We start from the raw sequence: 19,793 nt of genomic DNA on the forward strand, positions 1-19,793 counted from the left end.
ATGTGCTGTGTGTTATTTTGATCTATCAAGTTCATTATACATTTTGTGATGAGATGATAAGGGATGTATATTAAACATACATTATGTTTTTTTATGTTACATTAAACCTCCATGGCTTAAGGGGGGCAGAATGAGAAGCTAAGTCATTCTGTTTTGAAGATGGGAGCTGGGGTGCCCTTATTTGTGGTTCCACATAGCTGTAAAAGAGTAGTAGAGGGAAGCCTCTAGCTTCATTCTGCTGTTTCCTGCTTCCTGTTCCACAGTGTAGAATACCTCCTGTGTCCTTTAGAGCCATTGTGGTAGGGCTTTAATTAGAATAGGCACAGGATCTTTGAAACACTTGGTATATCCTGCTTCCTAAATAAATGCAGCCTTCTCACAAATAATAAAACTCTGCTAAAAGGAGAAAAGCCAGGGCCAAGATCTCCCTGTTGCTAGTCTCCCTCAGTGGACTATCTGGAGGAAGGCTCTGAAATCATAGTATGCAGTTATGCACAGGCAGGTAGGCATACTCACACAGAGAAAGAAAAAGACATTTCAGTGATCCATGCACAGTCCATATTTTAGCTGAATCATGAGGACCATTTACCTTAGTTTTCAGATTTGTGTTTTTGTGCCAAAGTGTTTGTCCAAAAGTCAGCAAAAACAAAACAAAAAAACCCACAAAACTTTAATATGATTATCTTCAATGAATTTTTGTCAAGAGAGGATATTTTTTTCTCATGAATTGCTAGGATACATCCTAAGCTTTTCAATTTACTTTCTAAAACATTGAGAAAAATTGTGCTTATCTAAAACTTAAATGCTTTTATGTAATTTTAACTTTGTAATAGTACTATAATTTCTTGAAACTCAGTAACTGGACCAGACAGTCAGTTTGTAATAACTGATAACTAATATAACTTCTAAGGACTTCTAAAACTTCTTTTAAAATAAATCTCTCATTTTAAAATTATTTAAAATAAATTTATTTATTTATTTTCTTGACACCACTAGATTCATTCACTGCCACAATTCCTCAATGTCTCTAGCAGGAAGCACCAGTAATAATTTGTAATATTGGAGATGCTCCTGATGGTGGAGTTGCTACAGATTCGAGTGTGTTAGCTGCTTCACAGCTAACACATTCTGAACCTGTGCCTCGTCCAAAAAAAGGTTTTCTGCCCAGGACACAGGATCATATGATGAAATGAACTCTTGAAATACAATTCTTTCCTTTGAGGAACACACTGTGTTTCATGACTTTGTGAAACGTGCTTAGGCGTGTTATCCTTCACTGTCTTTTGAAGTGAATTGCAAAGGATTTCCTATCTAAATAAATTTCATAGTACCCTAAACATTCTATTGGAAAACAATATTGTGTTCTCTTTTTTTTTTTACCATAACATAAATGTTACATTATGACCACTAAGGTCCTATTTTGTTTTTTAGCACTTCAGTTTATTCATCTTGGCTGGAGCATATTTATTATTCACTAATGTGTTTAAAGGACGAACACGTTAATATCTGTAAAATGCTCTTAAGTAGTTAACACAAAAACCCATGTAACCGTATAAAGGATTAGCATCATCTTCATCTTATCATCACCGTCCTCTTAAAATGATAGTGTAATCATTTATTCAGGACCATCTAGCAAGCCACTGGCAGGGTTAGTACTAGAACTCAGAGTTTCAGGGCTGCCTTTGCTCAGTGACACCAGCTTTAGGTCAGGTGGCTAGCTCTTTGGAGAATAGAAATAGAATTCAGTTGACCTTGGCATTTTGGAGAAGTGGTTGGTTAAATGTAGAATTGTTTTTAAAGGGACAATCATAGAGTAAATTAGAAACAGGAAAGAAAATCTCTAGCAATTTCTGTCTTCTTTGTTTTAAACAAACTTTACTAGAGGAAATCACTGTTGGACACAATAGAGTTGGGATGTAGGTGGGAAGATTGAGATTGGTTATCAGGAAAACTTCTAAAATACAACTTTTGAACCATGGAATATATTTTTAGAAGAAGTAGAATAATCACTTAAGAGTATACAGAGGCTCACAACTTTGTTTCAGGTACAACTCTTTGAGGGAACAGTTTTGACAGAAATAGCAGCCTGCAGCAATGAGCCTCTAATAAGGATTTTATGGACGTCACCCTTAGACAGAACCTAATAGACTCTACTAGGACTGTAAGCTAGAGAAACCAGATTTTTTTTGTGGTGACTCTGGTTTTCCCTTCATGGTACTGACATGTTCCACAGAGCCATCTGGCCTACCAGAAATCAGGGCATGGTTAGGACTTGGTGACAGAACCATCAAATGTAGACCCAACTGGACCTGGATGAGTTCCAACAGTGGAGCTGTATATTTGTGGCTTCTTTCTAAATTATATAGATTTATTTTAAGATAGCTTTGCTGAGTTCACGGATGGCTGAGAAAGATTGCTCCCAGTTTTGGATCAACATTACTCACTAGAAATGTGAGGAGGCTACCCTTTTCTGAATCCACCCTGCTTTTTTTTTTGCCAGCATTCCCACTCCCTACCTATGGTATTTTCTGATAATGGAATGTTTTACTACTGTTATAGCATGTACACTTCTAGTAATCTCACCAAGTAGGTAAATAGAAAGCTGAGGGTGAGGATGGCTCAGAAGAGTTCAGACATTCTTAAAATTTATATTTCTATGACTGTAACATCTTAGGAAATATTTTCATGCTGAATGGAATCCTTTCTTACATGTTTTAATGCTAGTTTTTTTAATTAATAAAAATTTTACATTTAAAACAATGAGTTCAAAGCTTGGGTTTAAGAAAAAACTGCCCATAAATATACATATATGTATAATTTATTTATTTTTATTCTTTTGAATCATTAACTTGAAATAGAGAAGCGCAGTTTTATCAGAATATAAAGGAAGGAGGGAATGATCACTTTACAAAAGGATTTTTCACTTTGCCAACAAATTTATGGGAATTGTCTGTTAAAAAGCAAGCTTCCCTAATGCAATTGATTTGATTTTACAGATGTAAGTCATTTAATACATACAATACAAATAGCCATTTCAAGTATACTGATTTGTGTGTGTTTTAATTAAAGTAAAATATTTGAAATAAAAATTGGTAATTTGCAACATAGAAAATGTAAGCTAGCCTATTGCTTATTAGTGTAACTCTAAGGAATATTTCAAGAGAAATGGCTGTAAGACCTTATTAAGTAGAACTTATATCAATCAAGGAAATATGTAATTATTATTTTAAGTCTAATTTTATAATAAGCCCACTGCAATAACTAAAATCATAATTTTATTCGAGTTTTTCTTATTCCAGGTTTTAATTACAACAAGGACAGCTGCTGATAATTTTAGCACCCAGTATGTTTTAGATGGCAGTGGCCACATAATTTCTCAAAAACCATCACATCTTGGTCAAGGTAAGAGAGAAGCTTTGTAGCATTCTTTGCCTTTTCTGTTTTAATTGTTTGTTTTAAAAAAATTGTTTACTCCTTAAATTCAAATGTATTGCTTTGGGTTTGTTTCTGATAAAGCCTGGTTAACTTCCAAGTGAACGTTCAGCCTTACTTTACCTGCTAATCTTTTAAATACTTAGAGTTGTCCTCAAGAGGAACTGTGTGAAAGACTTTGAGCAACAATATGGATTAGTTATTCTGTAAAACTCGTAAGAGCAGTTGTTTTACTGTTGCTGGATCACTAGTGTCTTCTTTTTATATGAAGGATAATAGTTTCTTTAAATGCCTAAAACATTATTGATTTAGTAATCATGTTAATAAACCATCCTATCAAGATATTATGATTAAATAATTAATTTAAAATATACCTGTTTATGGAAAACTTCAAACATATGTACAAGTAGATAGAATAGAGCAGTGGTCCCCAACGTTTTTGGCACCAGGGTTTTGTGGAAGACAGTTTTTTTACAGATGGGGGTGGGGCTGGGGGTGAACGTGAGCGATGGGGAGCGGCAGATGACACTTCACTCGCTCGCCCGCCACTCACTTCCTGCTGTGCGGCCTGGTTCCTCATAGGCCGTGGACTGGTAGCGGTCCACAGCCTGGGAGTTGAGGACCCCTGGAATGGAGTACCCATCACTCAGTTTCAGTAGTTATCAACTCATTGCTAATGTTTCATCGAATACTCTCAGCCACTTCCTTCCTTTCTATATTATTTGAAGCAAATAAATATATTATAAATTACACCGTATATAAATATAATATTCTATTTGTAATTTAGTTCTTTTTTTACATTTTTTTAAACTTTTTAAAAATTTTTATTTATTTGTTAATTTTTTTGGCCACGCACGCCACACGGCCTGTGGGATCTTAGTTCCCCAACCATGGATTGAACCTATGCCCCCTGCATTGGAAGCGCAGAGTCTTAACCATGGGACTGCCAGGGAGGTCCTGTAATTTAGTTCTCTAGTGTTTTATACACTTATGTAATTTTAGTACATTTTAATTGACATATTTTTAAGTTCCTCTACTTATTTACTTATAAAGAAAAAAATCTCTTCAGGCTTGAGTTTCACATATTTCCTTTAATCTTTTTCATGCTACTAAGTTCTGGTAACGGGATGTATAAATTTGAGAGAATATTAAAGATATGCCCTGTTTAGAGTCATGTGCAAAAGAGTTATTAGATCTGAAAAGGGACTTCTGTTGTTGTTTGGGGTTTGTTTTTGTTATTTGTCCTTCCAATTTTGTTGTAAGTTCATTTTAAATTTTTGGGTTCCTCATTGTAATTTATGAAAGCACTATATATATATATTTTTTTAAACATCTTTATTGGAGTATAATTGCTTTACACTGTTGTGTTAGTTTCTACTGTATAACAAAGTGAATCAGCTATACATATACTTATATCCCCATATCCCCTCCCTCTTGCGTCTCCCTCCCACCCTCCCTATCCCACCCCTCTAGGTGGTCACAAATCACTGAGCTGATCTCCCTGTCAAAGCCTGTATTTTTTTCTGTGGTTTCTTCCAGTTTTCATGTTAAATTATTGGATTTATTTTTTTTTCAAATGACTTCTCTGTCTTCATTGAAATTTATTTTCTTGTATCTTAATACTGATACCAGATTTTCTCATCCTTTCTCTTAGTTTATAAATCCTCAAATTAGTTACTGATTACTTTTGCCCATTAAGAATTATTTTTTGCATCTACATAAAGAGTTAATAGGGCTTCCTTAGTGGCGCAGTGGTTGAGAGTCCGCCTGCCGATGCAGGGGACACGGGTTCGTGCCCTGATCCGGGAAGATCCCACGTGCCGCGGAGCAGCTAGGCCCGTGAGCCATGGCCGCTGAGCCTGCGCGTCCGGAGCCTGTGCTCCGCAGCGGGAGAGGCCACAACAGTGAGAGGCCCGCATACCGGAAAAAAAAAAAATTAATAGGAACTCTTAAGAAAACACAGTTTTTTCTCATTTATTCAGTTAATAAAAACGAGCTCAAGGGGCTTCCCTGGTGGCGCAGTGGTTGAGAGTCCGTCTGCCGATGCAGGGGACACGGGTTTGTGCCGCAGTCCGGGAAGATCCCACATGCCGTGGAGCGGCTGGGCCCGTGAGCTATGACCGCTGAGCCTGCACGTCTGGAGCCTGTGCTCCGCAGCGGGAGAGGCCACAACAGTGAGAGGCCCGCATACCACAAAAAAAAAAAAAAAAAAAAAAATGAGCTCAAGTCTAATAGTGATTTAATTTGATGTATTATGTTGTACATGTTTTAATTAAAAGTAATAGATTGTGATTCTTTTTCTTTTTTATGTACTGAAGATAAAGACAAGGAGAAGGTATTTTTTAATATTGTCCCTATTCAGAAATGCTCTGACCCCAGTTCTTGGGAGTTGAGATTAAGAAACCATTAGGAGATATTTGAGTGGCTAGCCTATGGAGTACTTTGAAGTAATTTAGTCACCTTATAAAACTTAATTGTATTTATTTTTATCTTGGTAGTAGCCAGTCTAATCTGGAGGGCCAGTGGCTCTGCATCACTCATACTTCTCATGCTTTTCTGTATTCATCTCCATGGGAACTATGAAATAACAATCCTTAAATATGGAATCCTTCTGATCTTTGCCCATTCGCTTATTGATTTTTTTTTTCTTGCTGATGTGAGTCTTCTCTACTTTAGTGAGACCACATAAGCATATTAAGAAATTTCTACAGTCAGTAAATGAACCTTATTTTCTTTAGCATATTCCTTTTATCTTAAGAAACTACCCACTCAGAAGGTCAACATTTGCGAAACCAGTCACCGCCTTTCATAACTCACTTTTTTTCCCCAATTACAGCTGGTTGCCTAGGAAAATAACAAAAAGTCAAACTCTTAGTTTCTTATTGCTCTATATAGACATATAAAAATCCACAAGCACTTTCAAAAGTCTTTTACATTTGTATTGCCTTAGTGCTGATAGTTTTTGAGTGATTGAATCACAGACTCACATTTCACCACCTGTCATTTAAATGTTTTCTATGTAAGATAAAACTACAGTACAACCATCCTAATTAATACCTGTGCATTTAGGGTTCTTGTAGATTAATTTCTGCTGTGTTGTGAATATGCTTGCTTAGCAGTTACTCCTCATATCATCTGATAGGATGATGACACCTGTAGATAGCCTAACTGTAGGTGCAGGGACAACTTAGGACAAAATCTTTCTTAGGCATTGGAAAATTCATTACCCCTTTAAAACATGTTTTAAAATGTTTAAGAATAGTTTTACTAGAGATTCCAGTTCTGGTTTTTCCAGATGTAGGTATTTGTTTTATGGATTAATTTAATCATTTAAAATGATTTATGTGTTTAATAGAATGTCATTTTAAATTACCCTTCTGTTCAGTTCTAAGACATTTTTAAAATTAACAAGAAATGTAAAAATAAACTTCTAGCTTTTAAATTCTTTTACCAAGAACTCTGACTAAATTATTTGTTTTGGCCATATCTTTTTTCTGTCATCACTTCTATTCTCTTTACCCTAGATAATCAGCATTAAGCTTTCTAAATTGATTTACCCTCCTGGACAAATTCTTTTAACACCTCCTAGTACTTCTGTCTTAGGAATTTCTCAGATATCAAAAGTAGTATATTTAAAGTACTGTGATCAGGGTATATCCTTTCCCTACTCTGTTATTAGAGTAATGCATCATGGTTTTTGTAAATCCCTTCTATGTGTGATTGTGCAGGTGTTGAAGGATTTTTTTTTCATGTTGAGAATGGAACTTTATTCATTAAATAGTTTAAGAAAACTCTGATATAGTTAAGCAATCATACCTCTTTACATTAGGAATATAAATAGCTGCCTTTATAAATGGCATAACATAGGGTCATGTAAAAATATAACAGGGAGCATATTACAGACTGCAGTTTAATTCTGGTGTTTATAGAATGTGCTAAAGTTAGAGAGCTGAGCAGTTCTCTTGTAAAATATGATAGTATACTAGGGCCTCCTCCCTATTGGCCAGTATTACTAGGTACTTCTTTTAAGGATATACATTTCATTTGGAATCAGCAAAGTTTTCCATCATTAAGTTTTATTTGAACATATATATAATTCTTGGCTTACTGGTAATTCTCAGTTTGGTCGGAGAAAATAGTTTTAGCTCTTGAAGCACTAATTTATCAATTAGTATATGGATTAGGTACAGTGTGGTCTTGGATGCAGACATATATTTAAAAGCCAACATCTTTTCCTTTCATAAACACATATTTTGCCCTACTGATTTCTGCCTACCTTCCTTCCCGCCATCTGTCCACAGCTACAGTATATGTCATTATATTTGCACAGGCTAGTGGAGAACACAGGTGAGTGAAAGGAATTCACAGACGAGTGGAGAACACAGATGAGTAAACAGGCAATGACAGTAAGAAGAAGCCACCAGCTGCCTAGAGGAAGGTGAGCGAATTTTTCAGAAAAGATAACATTTGAGTTTGAAGATGGTAGTAAGGAGGGGTGGGAGCATAACCTTTCAATAAGAGAAGAATGATGGCTCTAGAAGATTTCGGGAGACCATTGCTCTCTGTGTAACAATGAGGGGGAAGAACACATAATTTAAAAACTTGTATTTTTAAAAACTCATTGGAGAACTGTGTCACAAAGAAATTAAATGAACCAAGTTCAAGAGGAAGGTGACCCTTCCTAGGTGCACCTAGGCACAAAGAGATTGGTGGCTACTTGTATCCCTGAGAGCATTAACTGAGCCTGGAGGCATAGGCATGCAAAGGAACAAGCCTACTATAGACAAGGGATCTTTTATGGCCCTAGGAGAAACCAGCTGAACTTTATTAGCCACATGTGAGCTGACATGACAGATTGGAGGATAGGATCCTCAAACACAGAGGTAGTTCACCCAAGAAGCCAAATCTCATCAGGACTTTTGCTGAGTAAGCAGTGGTGAAGAAAGTTGGGACTGAGCTAGAGAGAGAAATATCTTAAAGTCTTACAGTACTAGATCCCAGAGCCTTGCTAGAGGCAGAGAGAGACCTGATTCCATCCTCAAGACATTTGAAACCAGAAGTGAACGGGAACTAAATAAAGGGGCAACTCAGCTCCAACCCAGATGAACTCCTCTAATTATATATTGAAGAGATCTATTCTTCACTCTAGCTGTTTGATGAGAAAATGAAGTACCTTCACTGGGGGGAAATATCTATTTCAATATCTATTGTTCTTTTATATATTATGTCTGATGAAAATAAAAGTATTGAGAGACATGAAGAAAGGAAAGTGGGGTTCATAGTCAAGAGAAAAATTAGTTGATATAAGCAAACTTGCAGATGTTTGAATTAGGGACAAGAACTTTTAAAACTACTGTTAAAAGAATTTAGAGGAAAAGATGGTCAATTGGTAAGAAGGTGGAGAATATCAGCAGAGAAATGGAATTCTAAAAAAGAACCTAATGAAAATTCTAAAACTAAAAAATGTACCACTAAATATAATACAGAAAAGTATAGCTAAAAACCAATAAAGTAGATAAACTGGTATACTAAGAATGACATAGCAAAGTTCTGTGAGAATGTTTGGAGGTAGTAGATGCAGGAGATTAGGTAAGAAAATGGTAGCTTGGATATTAGGTTATGACGGGCCTGTTTTATCATGGTAAGGAGTTTGTACCCTTTCTTGCAACCAGTGTTGAGCCCCTGAAACTTTTTAGGTAGAGGATGAATATCATGCTATTTACAAAATTAACCAGTAAGACATTATAACTCCTACCATAATTTATGTCTTACTGTAAGAGATGTTATCCTGAACTAAGGTTTGAGGAGAGGAAGGGACTTGACATAAATTTCAGAGATATTTTGGGGATAGAATGGATAGGGCTAGGTGACTTAAGCAATATTGATAGTAAGAGGTAGAGGAAATCTAGAGTACCCGTTTTTAGAAACTGTTGGATGTTAGTGTTATGTGAGAAAGGAAGGATAGATGTAGTATCAGACTCAAGAAGAAAGATTATGAGTTCAGGTCTGCGTGTGGTGATTTGAGGTATCTTTGGGATATCCAGGTAATAATTTTGAATAAGCATCTGTATATAACTTGAGTGTTACAGGTCTCAGATGTATATCTTAATTATAAGATGCATGTTTTGACATCTCTGAAAACAGGTTTTGGCTTATAATAAATGGCTTCCTCAAATCCTTTTTGGACAAGTTTTGTGCATTGTTCGTAATTTGTGTGTTGATTTCAGGAATAAACAACAATTTTGTATTTTCTTTCTGAAGCAACAAATGCTTTATGAGACCTAAAAAGGGAAAATAGCCACAAGTGAAAAAAGCTGTGTTAAATGCAAAAAGATTGCTGTCACATGCCAAGTATTGAAATTGAAGACACCAGAGGAAATTGCCTTATCCATGGAGCTAGTTAAAAGTAACTTCAAAGCGTGAAAGTCTGGTGTGACTAGTTCTGTGTTGCATGGGACTATTGTTAAGGCATTGCAGCATACTTTAATTGGCATGTTTTATCTTTTTTAGAGTTTCATAACATAGTGTTTCTTATGTTTTGATGAAAAGAATCATTGGCATATGAATGGCAGTTGAAGCTGTTGGGAGTGGAGGCAATATCTAGGGAGAACGTAGCGTGAGATGAGCAGAAGGCATGAGAGGTTTCAGAATAGGGTGTGATGTGAATTCTTTTGTGAGTGTGACCTCTGTTTAGCAATGGAGGCAGAGTGCATACTTGTTCTGTGTGCATTCCTTGATCTGTCAAGTTTACCTCAGAACTTAGCAGTAGCTTTTTTACTTCCCTAAGGCAGAGAATACCAGCACCACGGTGTTACTAGTGAGGAATACTGTGGTGTTCCTAGGACTTTTGTTCTTTGTAAGTGACATGTACATTTAGGCCAAGAAAATACCCTACATAAAAATGGAGGGAGGCCAAAAAAAAAAAATACTTTAAATTGTTAGTACAGTCTTCCCTCAGTATCTGATTGGTTCCTGGGCCCCCTGCGAATACCAAAATTCTCAGATGTTCAGGTCCTTTATATAAAATGGTGTAGTAGTTGCATATAGCCTACATGCATCCTTCCATATATTTTAAATCATCTCTAAATTACTTCTAATACCTAATACATTATAAATGCTATGTAAATAGTTGCCATTGCATGCAGCAAATTCAAGTTTTGCTTTTTGGAACTTTTTGGAATTTTTTTTCCCAACCATTTTGGATCTGTGGTTGGTTGAATCTGCTGATGCAGAACCCACTGATATGGAAGGCTGACTGTGATATGCTAATGAAGCACCTAATCGAGAGAAAAAAAGCAGAAAAACATCAGGTGTGAGCAAAGTAGAAGTACAGCTTTTCCTTTGGTCCTATTCCACAAAGATCTTTTTTTCCCTAACCTTGTTTTCTTTGTTTGTTTCTTTTATAGTAAATTCCCTTTCAAAAATTATAAAAACACAATGTGTACCTCTTTAACTACAGAAACAATTTAAACAAAGTTTCTACTTACTACCTTATTTATTTTATTTTCTTTCTTCAGTGCATTCATTCATTTGTTCAAAAATTTTTAGTTAAATGCCCACAGCTTATTAGTCATTGTTTGAAGTGCTGGGGATTTAATGGCAAACATGGTAGACAGTTACTTGCTCTCATCCTTCTTGTATTCTAAAAGAAGAGGCAGACACAAGTTTTTTCAAATATTGATCATTTCTAGAAAGAAACAAAACATGATTTAACTTTGGGAGCAACAGCCTTTGATAGGGCATTCAGGAATGGATTCTTTAAAGAGGTGTTACTTAGATTGAGACTGAAGGTTGATAAAGGAGTTAGCTATGCCAAGGGTAGGGGATAGAACATGTGCAAAAGCCCTCAGGTGGAAAGAAGTCTGATGTGCTGGAATAACAGAAGGAAGGACATTGAGAGGAAAGGAGATAGCCATAGTGAAGGTTATATAGGACCCTGTAAGCTTTATCCCTCTTTATTCCTAACTCTTTTCTCCAGTTATTACCCAATGTTACTAAGAATCGTTTAAAACATTGAGTTCCAAGCTATTGGTAGGATTTCCCCAACATATCTCTTACATTTTAAAAATCTTTATTTAACAGTTATATTGTAAATGCCAGCCACATTGCCATCTTCTGTTTACATTCAGGTCTTAAGATTCTTTGCTCACCAAGTTTATTTTCTTCTCTTATTGTGAAATCTCTTGTTTTGATATAATTGTCACTTGGTTAGTGCTCATCCTCCACTGTTTTCATCACATATGCTTTGGTTGATATACTTTCAAATCCTTGCAGGTCCCAAACTGTCTACATTTTGCCCATATACATATCATATCTTGATGTAAGTTTCTTAATTACACCTAAGTAGTTTGAGGTTGTCTTCTACTGTTATAGATAGATAACAAATTTGATGCTAGTCTTTCCTTATAAGGAACTTATGCTTTCTGAAGGTTTGAAAAAGCTTTCCATTCTCCTTAAAATTTAGGACTTCCAGTGGAATGTGGTGTCTTTTTTTTTTAAATTCCTACTTGTAATGCTCTAAGCTCTTGAAACCTGCACTCAAGCCTTTAACTCAAGAAGATTTTCTTCTATTATTTATTTAATTACATCTACATTTGTTTCTTTTTCTCTTCCTGAAACTCCTGATTTTATGCTAGGCTTCTATGTCTTATGTTTCCCTCTTGATTGTCATTTCTTTGTGTTTTTGCCATTTCTTATGAGCAGTAGGTCAAAGGTTGACCTTTGCAGCAACTTTCAGGTTTTTTGATTCCAATTCACAATAAGAAATACATTTTACATAGCAACCCAGTTTATACAAATCTAATCAAAACAAAAATTCTTAGTGCAATATATACACTTACTACGTGTAATGCATTCTATTTTTGTTTTCATTTAGTCTATTTGTATTTTAGTTTTTCTTGTTTGTTTGTTTTTAATGGTAGTTGCTGTATACTGAATCAGTGATTCTCAACCAAGGGCAGTTTCCTACCCCCCCACCCCCTCCAGGAGACATTTGACATTTTCTGGAGACATTTTTGATTGTCACAACTGGATTGGGTGCCGATTGCATCTAGTAGGTAGAGGCCCAGGGATGCAGCTACACATCTTGAAATGCACCAGACAGCCCCCACCCCAGTAAATGTTTAAGAAACCGTGCACTAAATTGGTTTTTTGACTTTTCAGTGCTTTGTATCTCAACCCTGCTGTACATTCATTAGAATCATGTGAGGAGACTGATTTAATAAGTCGGGATTAGCTGGTGACTGGTAGTTTTAAAAGTTGCTCAGTGTTTGAAAAAACACAGACTTACGGTATATGGCCTTGAGAAAGCATCCAGTACTAATTTCATGTTTTTTCCCCCAACAAAAGCTAATTATTAACCTGATATTTAAGCAGTATAATTTTTATACCTTTATTCAACATTTTTCCTTTTTCTTTTTTTTTTGAAATATAGTTGATTTACAATATTAGTTTCAGGTGTACAATGTAGTGATCCAATATTTTTATAGATTATGCTCCATTTAAAGTTATTATAATATACTGGTTATATTCCCTGTGCTGTACAATATATTCTTGTAGTTTCTTTTATACAAAGCAGTTTGTACCTCTTAGTCCTCTATTCCTATCTTGCCCCTCCCCCTTCCCTCACCCCACTAGTAACCAATATTTTGTTCTCTACATCTGTGAATCTGTTTTATTATTTTCATTCATTTGTTGTTTTTTTTAGATTCAACATATAAGTGAAATCATACAGTATTTGTCTTTCTCTGTCTGATTTATTTCACTAAGCATAGTACCCTCTAGGTCCATACATGTTGTTGCAAATGGTAAAATTTCATTCTTTTTTTCATGGCTGAGTAGCATTCCATTCTATATATACACCACGTCTTTTTCATCCATTCATCTGTGGTTGGACACTTAGGTTGTTTCCATATCTTGGCCATTGTAAATAATGCTGCTGTGAACGTTGGGGTGCATGTATCTTTAAGAATTAGTGTTTCTGTTTTCTTCACATACATACCCAGGAGTGGAGTTGTGGGATCATATGGTGGTTCTATTTTTAGTTTTTTGAGGAACCTCTATACTGTTTTCCATAGTGGCTGCACCAATTTACATTTCTACCAACAGTGTGTTACAGTTTGCTTTTCCCCACATCCTTGCCAGTTTATTTGTAGTCATATGATAGCCATTCTGACATGTGTGAGTTGATAACTCATTGTGGTTTGATTTGCATTTCTCTAATGATCAAGCACTGTTGAGCATCTTTTCACATGCTTGCTAGCCATCTGTATATCTTCTTTGGAAAAATGTCTATTCAGGTCTTCTGCCCACTTTTTAATCAGGTGTGCTGTTTTTTGATATTGAGTTGTTTGAGTTGTTTATGTATTTTTTATGTTAACTCCTTATTGGTCATATTATTTGCAGATATTTTCTCCCATTCAGTAGGTTGTCTTTTTGTTTTGTTAATTGTTTTCCTTTGCCATGCAAAAGCTTTTAAGTTTATTTAGGCCCCATTTGTTTATTTTTGCTTTTGTTTCCTTTTCCTTAGGAGACACGTTCAAAAAAATATTGCTATGATTTATGTCTGAATGTTATGCCTGTGATTTCTTCTAGATGTTCTAGTCTTATATTTAGATCTTTAATCCATTTTGAGGTTATTTTTGTAAGTGGTGTGAGAAAATGTTCTAATTTCATTTTACATGTAGCTGTACAGTTTTCCCAGTACCACTTACTGAAGAGAACAATTTTTCTCCATTGTATATTCTTGCCTTCTTTGTCATTAATTGACCATAAGTGCCTGAGTTTATTTCTGGGCTCTCTATTCTGTTTCACTGATCTATGTGTCTATTTTTGTGCCAGTACCATACTATTTTGATTACTGAAGCTTTGTAGTGTAGTCTGAAGTCAGAGTCTGATACCTCCAGCTTTGTTCTTTTTTCTCAAGATTGCTTTTGCTCTTCAGGATCTTTAGTGGTTCCGTATAAATTTTAGAATTATTTGTTGTAATTCTGTGAAAATGTCAAGGGGTATTTTGATGGGGATTGCATTAAATGTGTAGATTGCTTTGGGTAGGATGTACATTTTAACAATATTAATTCTTCCATCCGTGAACACAGGATATCTTTCCATATCTTTGTATCATCTTTAATTTCCTTCATCAGTGTTTTATAGTTTTCAGAATATAGATCTTTCACCTCCTTGGTTAAGTTTATTCCTAGGTATTTTTGATGCAATTTTAAATAAGATTGTTTTCTTCTTTTCTTTCTCTGATAGTTAATTACTAGTTATTAGTTATTTCATTATTACCATCAGGTTTCTGTGTATTAATCTTGTATCCTTCAACTTTACTAAATTCATTTATTAGTACTAGTAGTTATTTTGGGGGAGACTTCAGGGTTTTCAATGTGTAATATCAAGTCATCTGCAAAAAGTGAGTTTTACTTCTTCCTTTCCAATTTGGATTCTTTTTACTTCTTTTTCTTGTCTGATTGCTGTGGTTAGCACTTCCAATACTATGTTGAATAGAAATGGCAAGAGTGGGCATCCTTGTGTTGTTCTGTTGAGCATGATATTAACTGCATTTGTCATCAGTGGTCTTTATTATGTTAAGATACATTCCCTGTATACCAACTGTGATGAGAGTTTTTATCATGAATGGATGTTCAATTTTATCAGTTGCTTTTTCTGTGTCTATTGAGATGATCATGTGATTTTTATCCTTTTTGTTAATGTGGTGTATCAGATTGATTGATTTACAGATGTCGGACCATCCTTGCATCCCTGGAATAAATCCCACTTCATCATGGTGTATGATCCTTTTTTATATATTGTTGAATTTGGTTTGCTAATCTTTTGTTGAGGATTTTTGCATCTATGCTCATCAGAGATATTGGCCTGTAATTTTAGTTTTGTAGTGTCTTTGGTTTTGGTATCTGGTTAATGGAGGCCTTATAGGTTGAATTTGGAAGTGTTCCTTCCTCTTCAATTTTTTGGAATAGTTTGAGAGGATAGGTATTATTTCTGCTTTATATGTTTGGTAGAATTCCCATGTGAGCTTCTCTGGTCCTGGGCTTTTGTTTGCTGGGAGTTTTTTATTATAAAATCAGTTTCATTACTAGTGATCAGTTTGTTCAGACCGTCTGTTTTTTCCTGCTTCAGTCTTGGAGCATTATGTTTCTAGAAATTTATCCATTTCTTGTAGGTTGTCCAATTTGTGGGCATATCACTGTTTATAGTATTTTCTTATGATTTTTTCGTATCCCTGTGATATTAGTTGTTATTTCTCTTCTTTCATTTTCTGGTTTTGTTTATTTGGATTCTCTTTTTCTTGATGAACCTGGTTAAAGCTTATCAATTTTGTTTATATTTTTTAAAAACCAGCTCTTGATTTCATTGATCTTTTTTATTGTTTTCTTGGACTCTTTATTTCCTCTCTGATCATTATTATTTCATTCCTTATGCTGATTTGGGCTTTGCTTGTTCTTTTTTTCCTAATTCCTTTAGATAGTAGTTTAGGTTGTTTATTTGAGATTTTTCTTATTTCTTGAGGTAAGCCTGTATTGCTGTAAACTTTTGTCTGAGAACTGCTTTTGCTACATGTGATAGATTTTGGAAAGGTGTGGTTTTTTTTTTCATTTGTCTCAAGATATTTTCTTTTTTTTTTTTGCTGTACGCGGGCCTCTCACTGCTGTGGCCTCTCCCGTTGCGGAGCACAGGCTCCGGACACACAGGCTCCGCGGCCATGGCTCGCGGGCCCAGCCGCTGCGCGGCATGTGGGATCTTCCGGGATAGGGGCACGAACCCGTGTCCCCTGCATCGGCAGGCGGACTCTCAACCACTGCGCCACCAGGGAAGCCCTCAAGATATTTTCTAATTTCCTCTTTAGTTTCTTCATTGACCCATCAGTTTTTTAGTAGCATGTGGTTTAGTCTCCACATGTTTGTGTTTTTCCCATTTTTCTTTCTGTAATTGATTTCTAGTTTCATACTGTTGTGGTCAGAAAAAATGCTTGATATAATTTCTGTTCTCTTAAATTTTTGAGAATTGTTTTGTGGTCTAGCCTGTGATCTCTAGCATGGAGAACATTCTGTGTGCACTTGAAAAGAGTGTGTATTCTGCTGTTTTGGATGGAATGTCCTGTAGGTATCTATTAAGTCCAGCTGGTCTAATGTATTATTTAAAACTACTATTTCCTTATTGATTTTTTTTTCTGGATGATCTGTCCATTGGTGTAAGTGGGGTGTTAAAGTCCCCTACTATTATTATATCATTGTCAATTTCTCCCCTTATATATGTTAATATTTGCTTTATATATTTAGGTGTTCCTCTGTTAGGTACATATATATTAATGAGTGTTAAACTCTCAGTTTGTATTGATCCCTTTATGATTATATAACTCTCTTCTTTGTCTTTTGTTACAGATTTTGTCTAAAAGTGTTTTTTGTTTGATATGAGTATTATTTGCCCCAGCTTTCTTGTCATTATTTGCATGAAATATATTTTTCCATCCCCTCACTTTCAGTTTATGTGTGTCTTTAGCTCTAAAGTGAGTCTCTTGTAAGCAGCATATAGTCAGGTCTTGTTTTTTAATCCAATCAGCCACCCTATGGCTTTTTTCTCTCTCTTTTTTTTTTTTTTTGGCCATGCCCCACAGCTTGTAGAATCTTAGTTCCCCTACCAGGGATCAAACCCGGGCCCTCAGCAGTGAAAGCCCAGAATCCTAACCACCAGGCTACCAGGGAATTCCCAGCTACCCCATGTCTTTTTTTTTTTTTTTTAATAAATTTATTTATTTATTTATTTTTGGCTGTGTTGGGTCTTCATTGCTACACGCAGGCTTTCTCTAGTTGCAGCGAGCGGGGACTACTGTTTGTTGCGGTGCATGGACTTCTCATTGTGGTGGCCTCTCCTGTTGCAGAGCATGGGCTCTAGGCACATGGGCTTCAGTAGTTGCAGCACGCGGGCTCAGTAGTTGTGGCACACGGGGTTAGTTGCTCCACGGCATGTGGGATCTTCCTGGACCAGGGCTCGAACCTGTGTCCCCTGCATTGGCAGGTGGATTCTGACCACTGCACTACCAGGGAAGACCCTACCCAGTGTCTTTTGCTTGGAGCATTTAGTTCATTGACATTTAAAGTAATTATTGATAGGTATGTACTTATTGCAATTTTGTTACTTATCGTCTGGTTGTTTCTGTATATTTTCTTGGTCTTCTTCTTTTAGGTTCTTTCATTATGATTTGATGATTTTCTTTAGTGGTATGCTTGTCTTCCTTTCTCTAGTTTTTGTGAATTGTATTTTTTTTTTTTTTTTTTTTGGCCACGCATGCTGCTTGCAGGATCTGTTCCCCGGCCAGGGATTGAACCTGGATCATGGCAGTGAAAGCCTGGAATCCTAACTACTAAGCCACCAGGGTACTCCCTCTATTGTAGTTTTTGATTTATGGTTACCGTGGGGTTCATATATGTTGACCTATAACTGTATCTACTTGTTTAAAACTGGTAGTCATTTAAGTTCAAACACATTATAAAAGATCTACATTTTTTTCCTCCCTCTCCCACATTTTGTGTTTTTGATGTCATATTTTACATCTTCATTTTTATCCCTTAACTGTATTGTAGTTGTAGTTATAGTTAATTTTACATTTTTTTGTCTTTTAATCTTCGTAGTAGCATGCATATTTAAGTGGTTGATTGTCAGCCTTTACCATATATTGGTTTTTGCTTTTTTTTTGGCCGTGCCATGCGGCTTGTAGGATCTGAGTTCTCCGACCAGGGGTTGAACCCAGGCCCGACCAGGAGTTGAACCGGGGCCCTCGGCAGTGAAAGCTTTGAGTCCTAACCACTGGACTGCCAGGGAGTTCCCTATATTTGTCTTTAATAGTGGGATTTTACTTTCCAACAGATTATTACTTCTTGTTGTGGCCTTTTCTTTTTCTTAGAGAAGACCTTTTAACATATCTTTTAAAGTCATTTTATTATTGATGAACTCTTAGTTTTTGCTTGTCTGAGAAATTCTTTATCTCTCCTTCAATTCTAAATGATAATCTTGCTGGGTAGTATATCCTAGGTTGTAGGATTTTTCCTTTCAGCACTTTAAATATATCATGCCACTCCCTGATGGCTTGCAAAGATTCTGCAGAAGAATCAAATGATAGCCTTATGAGGGCTCCCTTATATATGACTCTTTGTGGGGTTTTTTTGTTGCCTTTAGAATTCTCCCTTTATCTTTAATCTTTCTATTTTAATTATGATATGTCTTGATGTGGGTCTGTTTAGGTTCATTTTGTTTGGGACCCTCTATGCTTCTTATATTTGGATATCTCTTTCCTTCTTCAGGTTTGGGAAGGTTTCAGCCATAATTTCATCAAATATATTTTCAACCCCTTTTCTCTCTCTCTTCTCCTTGGACCTCTACAAAGCAAATGTTAGTATACTTGATGTTGTCCCAGAGGTCCCTTAAACTCTTCTCATTTTTTTAAATTTGTTTTTCTTTTCATTGTCCTGATTGGGTGATTTCCATTATTCATCTTCCAGATCACTTATGCGTTCTTCCTATATCACCAAGTCTACTGCTAATTCTTTCCACTATGTTTTTTGTTTCAGTTATTGTATTCAGTTCTGACTGGTTCCTTTTTGTATTTTTTTAGTTCCTTGTTAAAGTTCTCACTTTGTTCATCTGTTCTTTTCCCTAGTTCAGTTAGCATTCTTATTACTAATGCTTTGTACTCTATCTAGTAAATTATTTACCTATGTCATTAGTTGTTTTTTTCATGAGTTTTCTCTTGTTCTTTCATTTGAAACAAATTCCTCTGTCTTCTTATTTTGCTTAACTTTTTCTGTCTCTATGGAATTTGGTGAAACAGTTACCTATCTTGGTCTTGTAGTGGCATCCTTGTCTGGGAGCATCCCTATACTGTCTGTGTGTGCCAGGTGCCTTTGGTGGGAGAGCTGGATTTTATATGAGCACGAGTTACATCTTCCCCTATGGAGTAGTGGCAGCTTTCACCTTTGTTGGGCGGTAGGGCTAGAGATAGATGGGCTAGAACCAGAGTCACGTGTGAGCTGGGGCTTCTCCTCTGTTCAGTGGCCAATACCACCCTAATGGGGATGGGATCAGGTCCCATGTTGCTAGAATAGAAGATCTGAGGGTCAGGTCTGAGCTGGCTCTCTTCCCTCTAAGTGTGTGCCCTCCCCTCCCAGCACTGGCACACTTGCCCTCAAGGGGAGCTGGAGCAAGAGAGGCTGCTGTGGGTGCTTGGCATGGGTCAGGGTGCAGGCTGTGGTGGTCCTGCCACCAGTTGGAATTCCATACTGCTCTGGATCTGCTCTCTCCAGGAGCACCAACAGTGGCTGACTTCAACCCTGCTCAGATGCTGCATC

General features: G+C 36.2%; 1 protein-coding gene across 3 annotated transcripts in view; it reads left to right on the forward strand.

Moving 5' to 3' along the window:
• Window positions 1-19,793, forward strand: part of PMS1 (PMS1 homolog 1, mismatch repair system component) — a 97,933-nt gene that overhangs the window by 15,003 nt on the left and 63,137 nt on the right. For all 3 annotated transcript variants that reach the window (XR_014016463.1, XM_081242007.1, XM_081242006.1), the window contains one exon: window positions 3,300-3,402. Coding sequence is in view for 2 of the 3 variants with exons in the window: in XM_081242007.1 (XP_081098133.1) it covers window positions 3,300-3,402 (103 nt within the window). In the remaining variant the exon portion in view is untranslated. The remainder of the gene's footprint in view (window positions 1-3,299; window positions 3,403-19,793) is intronic.

This window comes from Mesoplodon bidens, assembly GCF_964165515.1.
Source record: "Mesoplodon bidens genome assembly, chromosome: 8".
NCBI lineage: Eukaryota > Metazoa > Chordata > Mammalia > Artiodactyla > Ziphiidae > Mesoplodon > Mesoplodon bidens.